Source organism: Lasioglossum baleicum, chromosome 3 (genome assembly GCF_051020765.1).
Source record: "Lasioglossum baleicum chromosome 3, iyLasBale1, whole genome shotgun sequence".
NCBI lineage: Eukaryota > Metazoa > Arthropoda > Insecta > Hymenoptera > Halictidae > Lasioglossum > Lasioglossum baleicum.
The window spans coordinates 8456196-8474083 of NC_134931.1; the positions used below are offsets into that span (position 1 = coordinate 8456196).

The 17888-nt window shown below is 41.8% G+C and overlaps 1 protein-coding gene across 3 annotated transcripts in view; it reads left to right on the top strand.

Moving 5' to 3' along the window:
- Window positions 1–17738, top strand: part of LOC143207192 (dual specificity tyrosine-phosphorylation-regulated kinase 2) — a 60920-nt gene extending 43182 nt beyond the window's left edge. For all 3 annotated transcript variants that reach the window (XM_076420364.1, XM_076420365.1, XM_076420366.1), the window contains one exon: window positions 34–17738. In XM_076420364.1, the coding sequence (XP_076276479.1) occupies window positions 34–1158 (1125 nt within the window). In that variant the 3' untranslated portion in view covers window positions 1159–17738. The remainder of the gene's footprint in view (window positions 1–33) is intronic.
- Window positions 17739–17888: the final 150 nt, after the last annotated feature.

Genomic DNA, 17888 nt, shown 5'->3' on the forward strand with positions numbered 1-17888 from the left:
ACCAACTATAACTCCCTATTTCTTCTGTTCCAGGTGATAGACTTCGGGTCCAGCTGCTACGAGAATCAGCGCGTGTACACGTACATCCAAAGTCGCTTCTACCGAGCTCCAGAGGTGATCCTAGGTGCGAAGTATGGCATGCCAATCGACATGTGGAGTCTCGGCTGCATAATCGCTGAACTGGTCACTGGATTCCCTTTACTACCAGGCGAGGACGAAGCAGATCAACTGGCCTGCATAATCGAACTCCTAGGCATGCCTCCGCCACGACTACTAGAATCTGCAAAACGCTCCCGACAGTTCATCAGTTCCAAAGGCTACCCGCGCTACTGCACGAGCACGATCATGCTGGATGGTACATTTGTCTTAGGCGGTGGGTACTCTCGCAAGGGTAAACGTCGTGGACCACCAGGATCGAGAGATCTACGTCGAATCCTTGACTGCGATGATCCATACTTCCTGGACTTCATCCATAGATGTTTAGAATGGGACCCTGAGCAACGTATGACACCTATCAAGGCGTTGAAGCACGGCTGGCTTCGTCGCAGACTGCCAAAGCTACCCGAGAAGACAGCGAGTAGCAACGACAACGCGTTACCAACTGTCCCAGCAGCAGCTGCACCACCATCTTCAACCACTGGTTTGAGGATCTCTGCATCCGGCAGCCGATCGTCCAGCAAGACGAACACGTTGCAGAGCAACAACATCGAGAACACAAACAAGATGAAGCAGCTGAACGACATGTTCCAGACGGTGAACACCATCTACTCGGCGTTGCAGCGTAAGTACGGTGCTCAGCCTCAGGAGCCTATTGTGGTCAGGAATCTTCAGCCTAGCAGCAGCAGCCACCCGAAGCTGATCTCCGTAGCTGGCGGCAGTGTCAGCGGTGGTGTTGTTTGTACTGGTGGTAGTAGTGGCTGTGGTGGTGGTGACGGTAGCAGCAGTAGTACTAGTGGTGATCAGCAACAGCAACAGCAACAGCAGCAGGCGCCGCATGGGCATCAGTTGCAGGGGCAACAGCACAATAACGGGTCCCGCGGATCCCACGGGTCTCATGGATCTCATGGATCCCATGGATCTCATGGATCTCACGGATCCCACGGGTCTCACGGGTCCCACGGGTCCTCCCACGATAGTCATGAGCGGATAGTACTGTGATCGACGCGATGCGTCGCTAAACGGCTGCTGAACGAACTGACCAGTCGTTCCAGGCAAAGACGGCCCTCTGTCTCGCCAGCTAGCCGACGCTGCGTCGCATCTAGCTCCCCGGTACGCTTCCCCAAGTTCCGAGTCGCCTCGCCAACACCCGAGAAGGCCAACCTGCGCTGTGCCACTTAGCCGAGACAACCAGCCCTCGTTGTTCGTCATCGTTCGAGTTAAACCCATCATCGCCAACCTCGAAAGTCCCGACTGATCTAGGACAGACGCTAGCTCAATCCACATTCTCGTTAGAGGCCCAGCGAAGTCGTCAATTGGATGACAAAATGAGCTAAACGATAGCTCAATTAAATCTATAGACTCACAGTTCCCAGGGTCTCGGCTGTAAGCCGTGTCCTGGTGGAATTTTCTTCAAAATGTTGTGCAAGCATTGCGGCTAGCCTCATCGGGAGGTTGGAGACATATTGATACAGTCTATGGACTTGCCCACTGTGAACTCTACACTCGACTTCGCTGAGTCCTCCAGAGTCCTAAACTCCGCCTGTGATGCAGCCCATGGGCTATCATTTGTAGGTTCGATCAAAGCCAAGAAGGGCTATCTATCGTTTGTACATATACTTTATCCAACTAGTCGAGTCAGTGATGGTAAATAAATGTGCTAGCCACTTGAGTGCGATAGTGTTGAGGTTACAGGCAGCTAGCAAAGCACTCACGCTGGTGCTACATTGACTCGCCTTGTCGAATCAAGTATAGTACAATCAGAGCCACGACTCAAAGAACCAAGAAGGAAGTTGTTCTAAGGTTTGACAAGATGTACCGAGACCGTCAGCGTCTGTCCATCAGCCGGGACTCGTGATTTTGTGGATAGTGTTGGCAATCAGAAGGTGATCGTACCGAGAGTAGCCGGGAACCAAAGATTCGCGCGATGTCGATGAATCGATCCTCGTTTTGTAGACGCACCTGTGTGCATGAGAAGCTCAGCGTCGCTTCCAGGAGTCTTCTATGTAATCAAACCATGCCGACTTTTCCAGGCCGCTGAATCTTAGGCCTTTCCAGGCCATTGTTAGCTACCGATCAAACAGCATCAACTTCGCTGTGGATCAGGGGAACGGCTATCTTCACTTTCGGTCGTCTTAACGCTTCCGGTGCTGGGCGACGAGTTTATATGTACGATAATTGTTACAGGTGTGCGTTATGATTGCACGCATAGTTTACCGTGAATTGTAACGCGTTTCATAAATTGTTACAGTAGTGTTCGGTTAAATTATTATCAGTTTCGGCAGAGCCAGCAGTTCAATTCTCACGAGCCAGACATTTTTTCTGTCTCCTCTTTTTGCGTTATATTCATTCGCTATGACTGAAGTAGCTTTGCCTCACTGACAAGTGAATTGCGGGAGTTGGGCCTGGCTAGTGTATATTTAACCGAGCACCACCGTAGTAAAGCATTTACTGCTAGCGCAAACTGATTGGCACTAAAGTGTTCAGCGCGTGATCGATAGTCTTCTGTAGATCATCAGACAGAATGCAGTGACTCTATCTACCGCGGTCATTCTCGTTAGTATACAGCACCGAGAGGGTTAAGAGAAACACCTTCGTCTCTGTTTCGAGCCGACGAAGCCTGCGAACTAAAAATTGCGGAGACGCGTGTCACGAGCCCTCGAACCAGCGAGATTATTATTATAGTGTAATCAGTCGGACTCTTGCTGTTTTTATCTCTGTTTTTAATTTTGTTAGGCTACGTTCATGCTGGAGCTGAAATCAGAACGAACTAGAAATACATTCTACGATTTTATAATTGTAAGGTGAACACTGTCGACGGAATAATCGGTCAGTGACTTCGGTCGCCGTTCTTGCAGGTTCTATCGCAGCACCACCATGAACATACCCTAATCGTCGAACGAGGATGACGTGCTCCACTCGGTGGGCCTTCAGGAATTGTGAACAGCCTTGCGAAGCGGGTCCGCCCGCAATTGTACAGGAATTTCGAACGAATTGAACTCGTATCTAGTTAAGTGGTATACGCTATGCGTAATTAGTAATTTATACGGACAGATTATACGCGTCTGAACTCTTAGGATCGATAAAGACACGCTCAGATACTTAACCCTGCCCCCCGAACCCTGAAACCTGTTTCCTTTTTCTGGCAATAATTGTAATTGTCCTTCTTCCTTGAAGTGTAATCTTCTGTTCTTTTTTTGTTTAATTTTCGACTGCCTTCTCTCTCGTCCTTTTTGATTTTTAAACGTAGCATTTAAGTTCCGATCTACGAGACGATCGACTCGCTGTAAATACTCGACGACTGTCCTGCATTTTACCACGTTTTTTTATCACTGCCTTCTGTTTTTCTTCTTGTTTCGTTTTGCCTCCCGTTTCTTAAATTAGTATTCTCGATCTCTCCGCGTTACGTTCGGCCGGTTCGATTCGACGATGGGGCAGTTAGAATGATCTACATTTTGCAATGATTCAATCCGAGATCGGAGACGTCGCGTGTGTACGATATTAGTATTTTTATTTTACTAGTATGACTCTGAACATTTACAGCGAATACTTTCTCAAATACTCGATCAAGCTATTCTTGATTAACCTACTCTCTTGGGAAAGGTATAGTTCAGATGATATATCAGGCGCTCGCATGCGAAATAATTTTTCGATGATCGCCTTCTTTGAGACTGCGCATATTTTATTGAATATGCAACCTGTTCTTAGCCTTGCAATATTCCTGACGAGTTGCTTCGTTCTTTTGAAGCTTAACAGTATTTTTGAAAACGTCCTTCTGCATTTTCTTTGACGATGGATTTTAAAGAAAGCGGAACGAATAGTTTCCTGTCGTATTGCATTTTTCATTGACTTTCTAATCGATAGAAAAGTCTTTTTACAGAGCTGTGTTTGAAATCAGCTGAATCTGCTTCGAAATAAAATGCTGGCAAAAAAGGAACAACTAACAATGCTCTTTTTGTTAGCGGAACTGCTTTTTTAGCTAGTACTTTAATCATGGACTACGGATTTTTATGCAAAATAAAAATTGCCTGCGTCGACTGCAAAAGACAGAATCTGAATAGAAATGTCTTTTTCTTAATAATTGTGGTATGTGTAAAGACGACACGTTGATATTTTACAATTCTTTTAAGCCTATTCTACTGTTTCAAATTTTATCATAAACGCATTAAATCCACAGTCTAGTTGGCCACTGTTGAGCAGTACCATGTTTACTATAATTTCAGTATAACTCCACAAATTTTGTGCAAACACAGATTTTTATGGACCAATTTACAAAAGTTGGAATTGACGAGGAGCTCGTTTACCGTTTGGTAAACCCCACAGTTTTAACAATTTATCGAACTTTCGAGGCGCAGAACCGTTTTATACACTTCATATTGTCACGAAACGTACAAACAGCTGGCCGATTCGGAATCGATTCAAAATCTGCGGATCCTTAAAAAACTCGCAAGAAACTTCTTCTTTTGAGAATTTTAATAAATCTCACTCATTGTATGGATATCTTTCGTATAGATTAGTATTTCAGCTAGTCATTTCGATCGTAAACGCATCAAATCCACAGTCTTTTTCTATTTGCATACCTTTATCTGTTCATTGCCCTAACAGGGGTTCTCGTGGTCACCAGCACCCATTGCGGTCGATTCAAAATCGATGACGCATACTGGTTCGCTCCCTAGACCCTCTAAGAACATTTTCACAAATGGTTAAATAGGAACACTGAACGGACACTTTTACCTTTTAATAATACTGTCGGTTGTATTGGCAGGTTAATAAAAAAAAAAGTTTGTTACAATTCTCCGACACACCGGGGCTTTATAGTTACACTTTTACATCCGAGCACCTGGATCCCTAAAGGGTGCTCACAGATAAAAAATAGGTTACACTCTTTATTCTATCTTCGCTTAACCCTTGGTTCGTGGAACGGGGCCTCCGTGAGCCCGTGGAACTTGCGGAGTAATTAATAACCTCGCTATATTTGTCTTCAATAACATTTTGCAATGGCAGAGTCGTTCGACTCCCCCATTTGCCAAATTGATTATCTTCACAAAAGAAACGATAAAGAAAATTAACGAAACAGCACACATTGATTTGTAAAATTGATGTGTTAATCGAAGTAGATGAAAAAGTGGTTAATTAAATGGGTCTGTGAAGGACTCGTTTGACATCCTCGCTAAGAGCCTTCGTCCCAAAGAGATGAATCCGCTGTGGTAGTTAAGGGTTAACAAAAATGATGAACAAGTATCGAAGCATAATTAGAGCATAATTTAATCTGGGCAAGTTTCCCTACAAACAAACAAAAATTCGTGTAACGTTAGATCGTTTTGCAGAATCACGCAACTTTCCACAACATTAATTTAACGCTGGCATTACGCCTTTAGTTCGTCCAATCAAAATCGTGTACTTTGCACGACCGTACAGCATTCTCTCCTTAGTGTCGCGGAGGCAAAAGTATTTCTTATTGTCTAGTGCCTCGTCACTGGAGAAACACTTCGATCCCATTGTGTTGGCGATGAAGTTCAGCGAAATGAAAGAATCTCTCCGCGAGACGTTAAGGAGTAAATGTTCTATCCCAAGAATCGATTTCACTGCCTCACCTAGCGAGGTCCACAGTATGAAAATAACTTTTCATGAATTCGTGCACACAGGTGCAGCATTCCCTCATTAATGTCGCACCGCGAGACGCTATGGAGTAACAGACGCTATTGCCTATTGGCCAACGTGTCTCGTGACTGAGACATTATTGTTCGTGTTACAATGGTGATGAAACCCAGCGAGACGTTAAGGGGGAAACACTTCTAAAATCGTTTTAACTGCCCCATGCCGCAATATAATAGATTCTTTGGTGGAGAATCGGCCTGGCGATAGGGAGGAAAAAGTTTTTCTGCGACGAACGAGCTCGAAGGTGACATTTACTCAGCATTTTGTGTTCCCTTTAGGGTAGATGGCATTTAGCCGGAACGCGTCCCGCTGAGAACGACTGGCAATGTGAAAATTCGCTTCGCGGCTCGAGACACGCGCGAGTGTGTCCGACGAGGATGATTTTCGAAAAACGAAACTGCGAGCGAGCAAGTATCAGCGTGTGCGATTCGAGGCAAATTGTCGCGGGCGACCCTGGCACAAACGAATTCACGCTAATTTTAGTTAGAACCGAGCGAATGAGCGGCGTGCAAAGTGAGAGAGAGAGAGAAAAAGAGAGCGAGAGAACGAGAGAGAAAGAGAGAGTACGTTTCGCGTCGAGAACCGAGTCATGTGGGTGTGAACAACGATTGAGAAGAGAGTTGGAACGATAACCGTGTTGAATGATGCGAATGATCGACTTGATTCTTCTGCTCCCTGGTTACACGCTGCGCAATCGGGACCGCCGCGCCGGCGAGTTTGTAACAGGGGAAAGTCGCGTTTCTGCTTTCTGGAATCGTTGCCTGCCGTTAATCGCCACCAAGACATTGTTCGAGGCTCAACTCAGTTGTTATGTCGAACAAAAGGATTCGAGACACGCTGCTGACAGAATTTTTACGTCCACTATTTAGGACCTGAAATCGCGATTTCGTTAGCGTCTACACATTGCCTACAGGAAGCATATTTATGCACAGCGACGATAGGTCGAGAAGCTAGAGAATGAATCCCGGTGGCACCCTCGCTGAGGTCTCTCGCGGTTTGTACACGAAGCTTCATGAATATTCACTTTGCGTACTTGTTGAGCAAGACAAAACGAAGTCGTAAAATTTTGCCTCGCAGAGATCGTCTACGTAATATTTGTACTGTCGTCGTCAGTGGTTCCCAGACTGTCGAGGACCTCGCGATGGTCGAGCGATTAATGTAATACTTGAAGCTATTATTCGATTGACTACTGTGTTATACTTTGCGAGACGATGGAGTTCTGAACGCCGAGGAAAAAGTTACTGAGTTACACGCAGTCGAAAACGAGTAATTGTAAAGATACTCTTCAATAAAGGAAGCTTTGAGCTTATTATTGACAATAGAGGAATCTTTTGCACTTGGACAAATTTGTACAATGCTTGTCTATACTTGGTTACACGCAGAAAATGAATCTCAGTCACCTCTATGTCCTAATAAAATAAGGAAACATCAAAATACTCTATAACAATGTACGTCCAGCTTCATACCAAACAATTTTTAAATAAATCGTTTACAAATATATGTGGTACAGTTAAGTGACTCGATAGATTTGTAAGAACGTACATGTGTTGCCCGTGTCTCATAATGTAGTACCTGGGATGGCACCAGTGTCGCCATATTAAAACTTGTCTCCCACTTCTACCTTTCCCCTTCTACAACGCCATTCCTCCATGCTTGTGCCACACCCCTGTCACGTGACGCGTTCCACCTCTGTCGTGCATGTGACTAACCCGATATTGGCAGAGAGAGGGTAACTGTATTCCCTTCAATTCGAGCCAATTCTCCTGATCTGGCGACACTGAACGGCACAGGGGGAAGGGGAGCAAAGTTCACCGTCACGCGATACGTGTAGTGGTAATCTTCTCAGCGAATAGCGAGAATGCTCAACCGACTCAACTGTGTGCGCCTGACCAGTCAGATGGTTTTTTTGCGAATTCCTTTCGCATACTTTCCGACTACCACGTTATGAGATACGGACAGTACGCTCTTCACAGTCAAAGGATCGAAAGAAGACGCCCTAAAAATTTGAATACTATGAGCATCAGTCCCATAACTGCACCACTGTTTAAACTACAACGTCTTACCTCGACCAGCAACGTTGGGAACCACTGGACCCCGCGACCGAGCTCATAGTGAGCCAACCAATTTGATTGGTCGCGGAAAGTGGCGGGGATGACGCTCGAGCAATCGCAGCGATCCGGGAGCGTGTCTTCGCGAGAGTGCCAACCGCGGCTTCTCCGATTCGACGGTCGGGATCGCCGCAGCCCGCTTCTTGCAACTTTATCGAACGTAAAGGCAAGTAGTAGCCGCTGAACGCGAAATAATTTCACGACTGAATTGATCGCGCGTCTATCCTGACGAGAGACTGATTAAAACCGCTTAACGAGGTTCTAACGACAGGCACGATCCACGGAAGAGAAACCGAAAAATGGAGAGGGGAAGCAAGCGGGGTTTGTTATGAAACAAAGTGAACAAAACACAAAAAAAGAAAACAAATATGAAAAAATCGTGATACTGAACAGAAATATCTTGTGATATGGAACTTAGGCGTACGTCGGGGCTCCGGCGCCGACGGGTATAGATGAATATATAAATATATATTATAAATATGAAGTGCGTATAATAATTATATCACGATGTAAACGGTGAAAACTTTGAAGAAATAAAAAAAAGCGATGGAGCCGGGAGATTGTAACCGCGTGGCGAAGAGAGATACAGCCAGATGAGAGATGCGTTTTTAGAAACGAGGAAAAAAGAACAACGGTCTCGTGAAACGTTGCACGACATATGCACGACCGTCTTTTACGATTCCTTCTTCTGTTCCCCCCACCAACCCTTCTTCTCTACTTTTATTTGTCCGTTTTGTCTCTTTTTATTTTGACTTTGTGATCGCTCCCGGCCGCCCGTGCGCCACCGGAAAATGAATCGATTACTATATATATTTGTGCCGTTTCGATCGAGAAAAACTCGATCTTTCGCGGATACCCCTCGGATTTTTACGATGAAAGATACATCGAGAAGCTTCGGTTCTCATTTTCTACACGGTGCCGGGCGACCAAGCATGTATTATTTACGAACCTAGTCCCCTCGGCGAAATTTCAACAATCATGCGGTGTCGACACGAGATTCTTCCAAAATAAGGGACCAGATCTTATAAAGGCATTCTACTCTGCTTGCCGATCACGATATTTGTGCTGTAAATAGTAATGACTTTTAGTACGGTCGATTCGATCACTCGTGTCCTCCTCGAGTAAAAATTCATCCATTTTTTGTTTACGAATGCTGAAAAATTTCTCATTTTTCTTTCATTGGCTGTGATATACTTTTAAACATTGAGAGAGTAAAAATTCGGAGCACTCAAATCAATTTTTCAATTTATGGAATGGATGTTCATCCACTTTTTCTGTACAGACACTGTAACATTTTGCATTTATCTTTTATTGAATTGATTGGAAGTCTTTTATTAATCAGAGACTACGCGAAAACAAATTTATCGGAAAGAATTTCATCATTTCTTGTGTACAAATACTGTAAAAATTTGCATTTCTCTTCTTCGACTTTTAATAGTCTTTTCTAATCATACTTTTAGTTGCAACAGGTAGATAGAAATATGCAATTACGAATGAAACAATAGTTTTAAAACATCGTTAAGCTATAAAGTGGATGAAGTAGATTTCAAGGATATATCTTCTGCAACAATTCTCGAAGAGGAATTCCTCGTGCGAGGATTTAAACACACATGAGAATATCTGAAAAAGCCAAACACCACTACGGATTCATGAAATATCGAAAAAATTTAGAAAAATAAAGAACATTTGCATTGACGAACATCAGAATGGAGGACGAAGGTAAGGTTTGGTCCCTTTCTACAGCATCCTGTGCATCGTGTCACACTAATCGAAAGTTCAGTTTCGCCATTGCAAAAAGATCCCCGCAAAAATCGTACGCAACGCACGCGGACGTTGTTCACGCAGCTCTCCGGTTTTATTATTAACAAATATCGCTCTAGTTTACTTTCGTTCGCTTAATTTATCGATCACTCACACCGACACACATACAATATACATTCACACATACGAGTACAAACGAGTGCACACTCATGACACGCACTTCGACCCCATACACGTACACACACACACACTCTCACTCACTCCGCTTTATTACTGTGATCAACGTGTATGTACAAACGACACGTTCGTTGTTCGTGCAACTTCGGCTCAAAACTCCACTCTGTGTGTGTATATCGTCGACTGATCTCGAAGAAGATTGCGCAAAAAGAAATTAATTAATACAGGATCGTTCGTTCCCCGAATTACGATCCCTTAATTACGTGACTAAGCGATCTACGAATATTCTCCTCTTTTTTTGTTTGTTTTTCCTTTTTACTATTACGACTATTACGATTACTTATTATTATGATTAATTATTATTATTATCATCACCATTATTATCCCTTACCCTCCTTTTATTATGATTATTATCATTACACAAATGAGTTACGACTACTTCTTCTTCTTCTTCTTCTTTCTTTTTAATCTAACCAGTGCTTTTTATCGCACTCACGCAACGCGTCCCGACGACAACAACAAAATGAAAAAAACTAATGTTTAAGCGATAGCTTTAGGCTTTATAAGTGCGTAACACACCAAGCAGGATATTGTAAGCGCGGACGGTTCTCAAGGTTCGAGGCTTTAAACTCAAGGCGAACGGGGGTGTGTGTTCCGATCATCTGGAATCCGTTGTCCGAAAGATTCCTCTTTCTTCTCGCGGCGGAAATAAAAATTCAAAAAGAAAAGCAAAGGGGAAAGTACGCGCCACGCTTTTCCTTCTCTCCTCTTCATCTTCACGCTCTTCGCTCTTCTTCGTTCTTGCCCGATCCGGTTCACTTTCACTCTTTTGTCTTCTTGATCTACAATTATGAGCTCGCGAGCTTATAAAGAACCACAGACTCGTACAGGACATACTTTGTTTAACAAAAAATTGTTCACGGAATTTTTTCAGGGGCGTATACCTCATCATTAGCTTTTGCAAGTCTTGTACATCGTTCCGGAAGTTTCGATTGAAAAATGAATACATAGATGCATTTTAAAACAACAAAAACATTGGAGGAATTTGAAAATAGTGTTATGTTATGTTCAACATATACTAAACACATTAAACAATAAAACAAATTCGTATTTCACTCCGATTTGTTGCAATTCTCATTTAAATATTAAATCGCAAGAGGAACATTACGTTATTTCAAATATCTAATTCTCAACTTGCGCTCGTTCTGAACTATCTACATTATAGTAACTTCTCAGCTTCAAATAGTTCGAATACATTTTTAACGTTAAAAATCTTTCGAAAGCAAGCATGAAGTCTAAACAACTATGGAATCTGAAGCCAGATATCGATGACCCGTCTGGACCAATTCGTCATGTTCCGTAGCAGGGCGAACTCGTAGGAAGGAAGTGTCGTATTTCCGGTTTCCGTTGGCCGTCGCAAGCATACTCGATCACCGTTTTTCACCGTTTCTTCAACCCCTTTTAGCAGGGCACACGTCGAAACACGTTTCACCCTCGCGATCGAGACCGGTTCGATAGCTTCGCGCATATTTATAGGCGTTCTCGGACGCGTTGAATTTTCTAAAAGGACTTCAGCGAACATCAAAGCCCCCTAGTGTCGCCACCGATTCCCGGCGACACGCTCCACGGAAACGCATGTACGACATGTTCTGCGGCAGAATCTAGGACGCTGTCATGGCGACGAAAATCGGGACTGATTTAGTAAAGATTGATTTTCAGCATTAGATCGTCATTAGTAGACTGCGGATCTCTATGCATTTATAAATAAAATGATTGGGTAAAATATAAAAGAGAAAGAGACTAAAAAAATTCAAGAATGTTGTAATGTTGCTTTTAATGTAACACAGTCATTAAGGGATAAAATCAATTTTTATGTTATTCCTGCTTCCCACAATCAATGCAAAACATTTTTATTTTGCATAAAGATCCACAGTCTAGTCATTAGATAGATTCTGGTCAGTAGACCGATGATTTTTTGGGCAATAAATTCAATGATGACTAAAAAAAAGTCACTAGAAAAATCAATCTGGGTGTGTTGCATGAATAACGCCAATTAATAATGTACTCCTTGTTCATAAAGAACGAATAAGTTCAAATCATCCTCCATTTAAAATTGCATTCACTTATATTCTCCATTTGAAATGAACGTTCTAGATAATTAGACTTGCTGCCACTAGATAACATAAATAAAAAGAAACCTAATAAAAATGAACATCTGCTATTTCATTAATTTTCTCTATTATTCATTCGGAACGGTTAATCAAGGTAACAAATGAGTGACTCGTTTCAAGCTCACTGAAATCAGCGAAGTCGTAAGGAATCACTGACTAATACACCTAAATAATAATGATCAGACCAGACTGAGGAAAAGATGGAGAATAAGGGAAAGAGGGAGAGAGGGAAAGGCTCGTTCAATCGCGATAAAAGTTTCTAACAATTTATCCACGGATGTTCGGTGTTTTGTCGTGTTCAGATTGTCTCCAGCGATGGCAAGTGCGTAGGAGAACGACAAGACACCGGAAACGACACTCGACTCGCAACGAAACGGATAGAGGAAGCGTCGTTCACGTGATCGCGAAACCGTGATCGTGACTTTCGTGCGAACGATCGATCGGAAAACGGACTGAGATCGCTTCCACACAGGGTTAGTCGAAATTAACACTGCCGTTCATAAGTTACTAGACACTTCGCTGCTCCGAGGATGATGATGATGACGATGATGATGTTCATGCTCAACCGTCTACTCTTACGCTCGCAAAACAGTTCGTTTTCTCTTAGTTTCTGCGCCGGCAATTTGTCCAATACTTTGGGGACGGCGTTTTAAAAAAGCTCAAATTTTACTTTCAATTCCAATTTACAATTCGACTTTGACCCTTTGAGTGCCCGAGCGTCCTGAATGAAAGAACAAAAACAAACAGGATTTTGTTATGCGATATAAGCAAGAGGCATGTTGCTACTGGCTCAAATAATTCACGATCTCATTATGGCTGCAATGAATAAGATAAAAATCGCATTTGTCACCGCACCTGTCCCTCATTTTTACTGTTTAGCATTTATGGTAATATCCAAAGTTTTCTACAACTGCTACCTTCAATAGCATTTAATTAGAAAACATAATATTCTTCATGTAATGTACTCTCGTGCACTGCATCTTCAAAAAAATATGAAAAAAATTACATTACAATACTACTTCCACGATATTCTAACTTGAATTATTCGAATAAAACAAAACTGGAAACGTAATGTACCGAGTACAATTTTTTAAACGTATACGTACACGTTTCTTTTTTAAATCAGTAAATTGTACTACAAATATGTATATGTACGTTTTTTACAATGGAAGGGTTGATCAACGTTGATCGACATCGCGGTGTTTGTTGGAATGTCCTTGACTCGTCTGATCACATTGATGTGATCATGTTTGACGTTATTATTACCATTTTCAATCTCGCAATCGATTGATATGGTCTCGAAAGGAACGATCCGTCCCCAAAGCGTTGATCCACTGAAATATAACGAAAAAGACCGTAAGCTTCTTTCGATGAGAATTCAGAACGGAAGTTGTCGACGGATCCGTCGACTACTTTTCACGTTCATCAAACTTAAAGTGTCCGGCAGCTTATGGACTTGTAATCTCGTACATCTAGTCCCGCTTTTGATTCTTTTCTCCTTCTTTGTGAGCATCCTTGATTTTATTTGAAAAATTTCTCGCTCGGTGAATAGCGACTGATAGAAACCAGATCCCGTTACATATAAAAAATATATATATTATATATATATAAACGATTTCTTTTTTGTGTGGAGCGCATCATTATGTACATACAGAACATTATAATGTGTATGCGGCGTGCATTGCATCACAAACACACAAACATACAAGTTTTAATACTGCATATCGTATGTGAACGAGAGAGAGAGAGTGAGAGAGAGAGAGAGAGAGACACGCGCGTCTTCGTAGACTTTAATTTTACTTCAGCTTCGAATACGCGGTCGGAGACACGACGCCATTGTTCCTTGTGGTAAATAATAAATTTTTAGACCATTGAAAAAAAGAACCACTGCAAATTTATCACGTTTCACAGCCTGTGCGTTTCTCGATCCTCGAATTCAGTTACATTTCGAAAGTTTCCCAACTGGAGAGGTGCTCTCTTTGGGTTGTATATCGATGCTGTTGGAAGTTCCGCAGTTCAAGAGGCCTCCGCCATTTTGTTTTCATTCGTTAATTGCTCCGAGTTTCTCGACGTGTATATTCACGGAAAAGTTTCCCGGGAAAACGGAGCTTTAATACCGCCCAGCAATTCCAGATGTTAATATTAATTCCCGACCGACTTTATCCCCAGTTCGCAAACATTCGCAGTAGGTCACAAAAGTATCGACCACGCCCACAAATCTCGTATTTTTAATTAACGTAATCATTGAACAGATATTTCTCATCTAACAGCTCGTAACATAATTTGTGAATAACTTCACGTTCGAGGTGTGCAATTTTGCTTTCGAAATAAATTAATTTTAAACAATTACACAATTAATTCGTTCCGTGTCGCGTGCAATCTCGGAAAAAGAAATTGATTAAATAAGTAGGCTGCGCTATAAGTTTATAATAACAATGTGGATGATTAAGGTAGGAACACCGTGTACATTTGTACAGAGCATCACCATGAAAAATATGAAAGTAACCGTTGTGTATGCATGGAGCTCCGGTTTGGTCGAACGAACCTATCGTTTAAGTAGAAAGTAAGTTAATAAACGATTTGTAAAATGATTTCGAAGATTCGTTCTTACTGTGTCTGATCTAGTTAGCGGTTAAGGTGGACGGATACTTTTATTACCACTGAACTGTGCACTGAACTATGTCATCATTTGTTTATAATCATAAAGAATTATTCGGTAATATCATCGTATGAATTGATTTTTGGAATGGCCAAAATTCAAGAGTCGAAACGAGATAAAGAAAGAAGGGAGAAAGAGAGAGAGAGAATCTTAACAAATATACAAACAACCGATTAAATAATCTGATTCAATAAACAAGTACATACATTTGGTTTCCCTATTACACAAATAATTTTTATTGATCTTTACGCAGTTTTAAAGCAGTTTTCCACGTTTTCGTAGACGGTTCTTTTTTCATTCATAACAAGAGAACCATGTGTAACGAGTTAAAATGAAGTCTCCATCTCGAAGACGACTCGTGTTGCCAATCGATCGAGATCACAGTTAAATTTCCACCTATATCAAAGGAGTCCAATCAATGAATGATTCTGGGCAAACCACATTGATTATCGAGGCTTCAATGGGTGTTGATTTACTGCGAATCAATCTGTAACGATTGGAATTCAGTAGAACTACGAATCCTAAGAAATCTTTGCCAACGAAGATTGTAAAGCAATATGAATCTAACAACGTTACAGTGACTCCACAGTCTCTATAACAGTTACTTAGAGCCACTCTACGTGCATGGTGTATCTTCTATCAGGATCCCCTAATGCCAGAAATTGATTTCGCTTCAATTTGGCTCAAAGGACACCAGTGGACGAGTTCCGCAAACTCGATCTCTTTAGCTATTATGGTAATCTTAGTCATCTGCATGGTTTCGGTAATGCAAGCCTCTTGCTGGCTAAAACTAGCATTAGCGAACGTGCTTGTGAATCTATTTGATACTGGAATTAAAATCATCTCCAATTTGCTTTCTTGTAAATTAGCACTCGTGTGGGTACAGCAGTATTGGGTAGCTAAAGTGGTTCGTTCTGCGTCGAATTACTTCGATACGGTTTGGTGAACATACTAATACATTTTACAGTTAATTGTTCGTACATTCGCGAGTAATTAAGAAAAAGTGCGTGGCTGAATGTTGAAAATTGTTGAAGTTATGGAGTAATAAAGGTAGAAATTGCAATTTGTTTAAAATGAAAATGCGTTGTGTTGAGTAACCTACGTAGTCAAAGCTTAAAGAGCGTAATTTAAAAACTGTGCAAGTTGCGTTTATATCGAATAATAATGGCATACTACATCTTCAAATCAAATGAAGCAATTTGAACGTTCATTCAATATGTATCGTGGTTTCAAAACAAATGTCTTCGAAATTTCAAACAGGAGTTCCTCTGGCTTTAGACAGTTAGAAACAACAATAAATTAATGTTCATGCAAACATGAAAATTTGAATATCGCTGTGCCCTTTTGAAATCGTGAGTCTATAAGTGACTTTGTTAAGACATCGAAAGCAAAGTCGGATGGTTGCACGTAGAGTTTTGCGACCGACTGTATAGGTTTCCATGATATGTGTGTGACTCTCAAGCGTTTGTACGGTAATTAAAGAGTTCGTAATTAATCTCCAGGGACGAAGATTTATTGAACAGATCGGCGGCGTGGCGCGGTGGCTCCAAGTTCGTTGAACACGGCCGCCTCGTTCCGTGACCTTCCCCCCTTCCAATCTCGCCATTCCGATGAATCGATTCTCCTCTCCTTCTCTCTCTCTCTCCCTCTCTGTGTGTCGTTTTCTTTCTCTTTCGCTTCTTCGATCATCGATCTCAAAATTTCATTTACTGGTCACCTCCGAGAAACTTCATTCTATGTACGCCTCCAAAGATCATATGAGGATTCAATCAAGAACAATCAATTTTCTCAAGTTGGTAAATTGCATTTCCTCCCGAAAGGAAACGTTCCAGTCTAGGAGACCAGAAAATTATTTCGAAACATTTTCTTTGAAATAAAAAAGATGTGCAATTTTTCGAAATCGATAAGCTAGAAGCTAGACTTCATCCTTAAGGGAGCGTTCCAGTCTGGGAGGCTAAAAAATCATTATCCTAAACCATTCTATTTTCAATGAAATACGCGAGACAAAAATCTGCAATTTTCAGCATTTACCAATACATACTTTCAATACATATAAAAATCGTACAACATTTAATTATATCGAAACAATACGAGTTCCAGCATCGCGCTCTGTAACTGATCTTTCTCAGCACAATGGGACTTTGTTTTTAAATGAAAAGAAAAAAAACGAACAAATTTTTAAACTGCACAAAATTACCGAGGCAAACCACCGTTCGCTGTTCCATTAAAAATTTTGTACGTGCTTACAGACTTGAGACTTACAGATTTCAAAATCAGTTGAACCAAGAGCGAAGTAAAAGATCTGCGGTCGGGATTGTTTCGCGAGTATAATCCGGCGCGAGGTTGAAGTTGTAGGCGAGCAGATTTCTTCCCGTGGCCAGATAGGAAGAAATCGAGTTTCCGGACGTTGCAGTTCGTTTCCTTCTCTCTCGACGAACTTTTGAAAGCCTGGAACACGGTCACCCGAGGGATCACGCTCCGGAATGGGGTGCAATAAGAGGAGACTGCTACTCTTGGCTTCATAGTCAGATCGTTACTGTTAAGTTCGAGGTAGAAGTACCAGAGTCACGTGTATGCGATTAAGAATCGGCGACTACGGTGTTTACGACGACTACATTTTTTTTTCTCTTTTTTTCCTGGCGAGTTTTCTGTGAATCTTGCAAGAAAGCCCCCCGTGAATCGTAAATACTCCGAGTCGTCTTTGTTCAACCTACACCACTGTAATAAAATGTGTGTGTGTGCGTGTGTTTGTGTGCGTGTTGCGAATGTTTGTTCGAGCGTGTGTAGATGCGTTTACGCGTGTTGCGCACCGCGGTATTCGTGGGAGAGAAGGGGAGAGAATAATTGTCTTTCATGCGTCACGATATTTTATCCTATCATCCATTCACACGCATAAATTGTATTACAATTCCTCGGACTATACACGTATATACTTATGAGCGTCTGTATTCGATTGTGTACCTCAATTTGTATATATATTATATTAAAAGGAACAAAAAAAAATGAATTGATCTCCCAGGACTCGGGGGTACGTTTTGAAAAAGCGAACTGGCTGAGTTTTCGTAATTTCCGACATTCTACGACGCACAGCGAGGTATTTAGCCTGAAAAGTCGGAAAAAGTTGATTTCAAAACTTTGCGTACGTCGTACAATTTTTGAAGAATAAGGCTTTAGTATTGTTTTCTTTTTATTTGTACA